The 5,896-nt window shown below is 54.9% G+C and overlaps 1 protein-coding gene across 1 annotated transcript in view; it reads right to left on the bottom strand.

Annotated features, from left to right (window-relative positions):
- ADAMTS8 (ADAM metallopeptidase with thrombospondin type 1 motif, 8) overlaps positions 1–1,918 on the bottom strand; it is a gene marked incomplete at its 5' end in the record, with an annotated part of 5,750 nt that extends 3,832 nt beyond the window's left edge. Inside the window, 4 exons of the mRNA XM_010016163.1 lie at positions 3–230; positions 687–854; positions 1,353–1,485; positions 1,679–1,918. Coding sequence (XP_010014465.1) covers positions 3–230; positions 687–854; positions 1,353–1,485; positions 1,679–1,918 — 769 coding nt within the window. The remainder of the gene's footprint in view (positions 1–2; positions 231–686; positions 855–1,352; positions 1,486–1,678) is intronic.
- Positions 1,919–5,896: the final 3,978 nt, after the last annotated feature.

Genomic DNA, 5,896 nt, shown 5'->3' with positions numbered 1-5,896 from the left:
GCCATCGGCCCAGGGCAAGCTGCCGTTCTTGGTGTGGCAGAGGGGCTCCCCAGTGCCGGTCCTGCACCAGAGCTGGGCGCAGATGTCCTCCTCCGTGGTGTTGGGGCAGTGCTGGAAGTCCTTGCCGAAGATCTGCTGGCACTGCTGGTCCAGGCTGTAGAGGGCTCCTTGGCCGGGCAGCTCCACAGGCAGGGACAGGGGGTCTGCTGGGGCATCCAGCAAGCAGTCGCCTGGGTAAGACACAAGAATTAGGCTGGAGATGCATCGGGGCTGATGTCATGGGTTGCACCGAGCGGGGCACATAGAATCATAGAACAGTTTGGGTTGAGCATCCTCATGGCTTCCTCTGGACTTGCTCCAAAAGCTCCATGTCCTTCTGATGCTGAGGACACCAGAAGTGCTTTCAGTGCTGCAAGTGGGGTCTCAGAGAGCAGAGGGGCAGGATCTCCTCCTTCATCCTGCTGCTCACACTCTGGGGGTGCAGCCCAGCACCCGGGGGGGGGTTCTGTGCTGCAAGAGCACCCTCTGGGGCATGTCCAGATTCCCATTGACCACTCAAGAGGCATCAAGCCTCTGTCAGTGTCTGATTTGACTCCTCTTCACCCCACACAACCCTCCAGTTAAGGCACCCCTCTGCAGTTAAGGAACAGGCTGTTGTGGGGGAAGGGGGAGACCGGGGCCCTTACCGTGCCCTCCATCCAGGAACTCGGTGAGGTACATGGCGCTGCAAGGAGACCAGGGCTGGGTCTTGTTCAAGTGGATGAAAAGAGGGGCCATCATATGGTGCTTGCCAAGGGGCCCGAAGACCCGCTCGCAGGTCTTGGAGTCATCATGGGGCATGCTGAGAACGTGGCCTGGGGAGCAGAGAGCAGTGGTGAGCTGCAGCAGCCCAAACCACCCCTGCTCTGCTGCAGGAGGTGAATGGGCATCTGAGAGCATCTAGAAGATAACGAGCAGCTCCTATTGCTGCAATAGCTCCAGGATTCCTGGAGCCCCTTTAGGCCCTGGAGCTGCTCTAAGGTGTCCCCTTCAGGAGCCTTCTCTTCTCGAGCTGCCCCAGCCCAGCTCTCTCAGCCTGGCTCCAGAGCAGAGCTGCTCCAGCCCTCGCAGCAGCTCCGGGGCCTCCTCTGGCCTCACTCCAACAGCTCCACATCCCTCTTGTGCTGGGAGCCCCCGAGCACCAATTTGCACCAATTCAGGCACTTCTAAGTGCTTTTGCTGGTGCAAACCAGCTTCTGCTGGTGCCAGAGGCTCCCCAGCGCTTGGCTGGTGGTACCCAGCGGGGTGATGCTGGTGCTGGGCTGTGCTACATCCCCGCCTGGCAGAGCCCTCTTTGGGAAGAGATGCATTACCCAGTTCATGGGCCAGGGTGTAAGCTGCTTGCAGACCTTCATCCTCGATCACGGAGCAGCTTTTGTTGCGGTCGCACATGGTGCCGATATCCGCCACTCCCAGCGTGTCACAGCTCTGCTGTCCACAGAAGTCCTGTTTGGGAGCAGCAGCGAGAGGGATAACTCAGGGGTGAAGGTGTCCCACCTTCAGCAACCCCATCATCTCCAGGCAGACATGGTCTGCACCCAATGACAACCACCCCACGAGTGCTGCAAGCTTGGAGGGGGGATCCCTCCTCTTCCTCCTCTTCCCTTCCCACCCCAACCAAAGCATCCCAAGGGATGACCTGTCTGGTCAGCAGGATGGCAGTGTCATAGTGCTCCGGGTGCCGGTCACTCGGGGGGTTGAACCTTTGCTGCCAGCTACAGAAGTTGCGCAGGGTGAGCCCCCCGTTGTCGGACACCTCCGGCCCTGCTGCCTCCTCATCCACCACCAGCACCTTCACCACCACCAGGCTGATGGAGTTCTTCAGGCTGGGGTGCTTGTAGATGCGAGCTGCCATGGACATCAGCGTCAGGACGTGGTTCTGTGGGGAAAGAACGGGGCAGGCAAAGCCTGGGTGAAACCTCTGCTGTGGGGCTCTGGTCTTGGTTAGGGTGGGAGGAAACAACCTCATTCATCAACCAACCACATCCAGGGAGCCACCTGGGTTGATGGACTAAGTGCTGCTTCTTCATACATAGAATGGTTTGGGCTGGAAGGGACCTTAAAGCTCCTCCAGCTCCAACCCCCTGCCATGGGGAGGGACACCTTCCACTAGAGCAGGTTGCTCCAAGCCCCTGTGTCCAACCTGGCCTTGAGCACTGCCAGGGATGGGGTTAAAGCCATTCCCCTTGTCCACAGCCCCTCTCCATGTTTCTTGTAGCCCCTTTAGGCACTGAAAGTTCTACATGATGCTTTACACCTTGTGCCAGTGGGAAGGACGGGCAGGACAAACCCACCCCTGTGTCCCATTCCTCAGCCACTGTTTGACCTACGGTGAACTCTTTGCACCCAGCAATCCCTCAGGAAAACCTCACATTTTCATGCTCTTGCATATTCCAAAAGCATTAACCTTGCCCTCACTGCCCCAGGGCAGGGATTACCTCACACACCCCACCTCGCCGGTGCAAAACCTGCCTCGCATCACCGTAAAACTCCCTGAACCCAACACCCCCAGTGACAAACCACGGCTGAAACCCTTTGCCATCCAAGTCTTGTCCCAGCAGCATCCCCTTCCCAGGCCACTGGGTCGACCAGAGGTTACTTAATATGTCAAAAGCGCCAGTGATGTTTAGGCTGATGTAAACATCTTATCAGAGCATCGAGATTCCTCCTCTGCTTGGCACCCATTCCCAGCCTCGGAGTCAGGAGAAAGAAATGCAGCTATTACACAATGCAGTATTGGGAAAGAGAAAGTGGCTCCTCTCCTCCCCAGACGAATTACACCCCCTGCTCTCACTTCAGCGCCACTACTTAAACTGGAAGCCCTCTACTATTGGGTTGCACCCAGAACACACGTTCCCTGCTCTGTGCAGCATCCACCGCGAGGCTGCTGGGCACAAAAATGCCCTTTTCTTAGCAAACAAGGGAGGGTTTTAGGGAGAACCCCCCCATAAGCAATAACATCTTTGCTGCACCAGAGCCCTCGTGGCTATTTTAGAGCCTTCTGCCACACTCGATCCCGTCGCTGGCAGCTCCATGCAAACAGATGTTTTGCTTCAGCCGGATGTATCCCAAATCCTCCCCGGCTCATTATCCGAGGGCAGGGAGCACTGAATAGACGGGTTTATTTAGACTGGCCACATCTCCACGACGTGACTCATGTCCCAGCCCAAAGCATGCAACAAATGTCATGGAGAAGTCACCACCAAGGCAAGAAACCCAGGCGAGATCCCGAGGAGTGGTTGCTCCAAGGGAATTGTTTACCGCATGGGGAGAATCCATCGGGAATCTCCCTAAAAATATCACAAAGCCTTCTTAAAAATCGCATCCTAGAAGGATGCTCTGTGCCAGAGCTGTGCATCACAGAATGGTTTGGGTCGGAAAGGACCTTAAGATCATCTAATTCCAACCCCCTGCCATGGGCAGGGACAAACACAAACCGATTCATGCTCCATCAGCAGAGCACAGGACACTATCGTGGGATCATCCCTTATTCCCAAGGGAGCAAATCCTGCCGCATCCTTTCCTAACCTATTACAGGTTTCTCTCCATCCCAGTAGTTTTTACCTGGGAGCTCTCAGTCCCTACCCCAAATTCCCTGGGATATCCTCAGGGTTACACCCAGCCAAGAAACTCTTTCAGCAGCAGGACTGCAGGGACTAAATCTGGAAAGCAAACTGAACAAACAGCTCTTTAGTGCAGATTTAAAAGGTCAAATTCACTTGTTCCACCATCTGGTGTCTATTCATACCCAGTCCCACACCATGCAGGAGTTGGTTGGGTTTTGGATGGACCCTGATGGCTCTGGGGAGAACAGCAACCCACCTGCATTGCCTTGGCTTGGCCAAGGGCTTGGAGCTGGAGCCAAAAGCAAAGTACAACATCCCCAGGGCTCAGGAGAGGCTTTTGGCCAACAACCGAGTTGAATCCTGCTTGTCCTATCCTCCTTTGGCTTGATAAGCCACCCAGGAAGGAACGCTGCCTTCTCCAGGGTGTCCTTCCAGCATCAAGGATGTGGGTATCAGATCGGTTGTGGGTCAGGTTTGGGGAGCCCAGGTGTGCCAATGGACTCATTTCTACCTCCTTGCTATTTCCAACCAGCATCCCGGGAGATCCCGGCAGGATTTCTGTCCAGCTGGTAAATACAGCTGGAAACCAGCCCTTTATGTGTTCTGTGGGGGGACAAGGCACCAAGAAAGGATCACAGGAACATCCCTCCTCTGCTCCGTGTGCTGCTTTCATAGCCAGGCACGAGCATTGCCCAGTGCCTTGTGATGCCCCCAAAACCTCTTTTCTCCCCAGCTGCAATCCTTGGCTCCCTCTGGTCCCAAGAAGAGCAAATTCCACTCATTCCCCCCCTAAAAGGAAGAGAGGGGATGCCTTTTGTGTGGCAACCTGCACTACAGAGCTCTGATATACCTCCTGCCACGGCATCGCTGCTCCTAGGAGCCACCAGCATTGCCCTGCCACGAGGCTGCCAGCAGCAAACAGCACATGCAGAGGGTTAGTGGAACAAATGAACGTAAATCAGAGCACGGGGAACTGAAGTGGTTGGTTTTAGCCTCATAATGGTGAAGGATTCTGCTTTCTGGTACAAGCGCTTGCAAAATCTCTGCTTACGTTCTCCTTCATGGGAACCACTTGGAGCTGAAGTCTGCAACTGTTCCGTTGGGGGGGGTTAAACTCTAATGATTATGGGAGGGAGAAACTGCTCTTCCACAGACACCAACTGTTATTGTGGTATGCACATTATGGTCTAACATCCAGCGCAGGGCGGCAGGGAGCACCCGTGCAACACCCCAGAGCATCTCTCCTCCCTCCACCACGCTTGTGGAGATGAATGCTCAGCCTCACGCTGCAGGTTTGTCTGTTCACAGGGTTGTTGGCTTGGTGGGGTTGGGTTTTTCCCTCCTTTCCTCCTAGAAGCTGGAATTTCTGTAGAGGAACTAAACCGACCCCAACAGAACGGGAACGCTGAGATCTCTGGAGCGTGGACAGATGGAAGGAGGAAAACACAGGGTCAGATGTGAGGGCTCTTAACAAACAACTGGTAAAAACACATCCCAGCCTGTCTCTCGGATACCCACAGCGGCAGCAGCCACCCTGCCAGCCTCCTCCTGTGCTTTGGAGCCCGAGCCAAGAATTCCCTTACAAAAAGCATGGGCAGCAGCCAAGGGAAAAGGGGGGATGAGGGGACAGTTGCCAGCTCGCTGCCGCATCCCCTTTCTGCCTGGTTTTCCCTTCTTCACTGGGTATTTGGGGCTGAGCCACCAGGGGCTCCATTTCAGGGCAAGGGAAACTGAGGCACACACAGCACCGCTGTAACCTCTTTGCAAGCAGGGGTGGACACAAAGCAAAACCTCACCCTGCAAGCATCCCGGGGTGGTTTGCAACTGCTCCTGGGCTGCTTTTGTGCAGGGATTAAGGGAATTTGCCCACTCAAGCTGCAAAATACCCTAAGGTGAGCCTAGGAGCTGGATACGAGGGGACTTGAGGCTTCAGGGTGGCTTTTGCTTTACTACCAAAGTCACTTTGGTGGTCAATCTGGGTTTGGGACAGCTGACAGCAGAACCCGAACTCCCATCTGGTCTTGGAAGAGATAGCAGCAACACACCTAAAACCTCATCATTCTGCCTGGAAAACACAGAATTCCAGTGAGGAATCCCAGTTTAATCAGATTTTACCCTGGTCCTGAGTCATTACTAGCTCCTGGAGCAAGGAATTGCAGACTCCTTGCTCACAAGTACAAGGGGGAAAAGAAGAGGGATCGTAGCCATCATGTTTGCAGAGGAAAGCTTGGAAACTCATCTCATCCACACCCAAGAGACTGGAGAAATCCCACCACAGGAATCCCATTCTG

This window comes from Nestor notabilis, unplaced genomic scaffold (genome assembly GCF_000696875.1).
Source record: "Nestor notabilis isolate BGI_N333 unplaced genomic scaffold, ASM69687v1 scaffold26476, whole genome shotgun sequence".
NCBI classification, from domain to species: domain Eukaryota; kingdom Metazoa; phylum Chordata; class Aves; order Psittaciformes; family Psittacidae; genus Nestor; species Nestor notabilis.
This window is presented reverse-complemented; position numbering and strand designations above follow the sequence as displayed.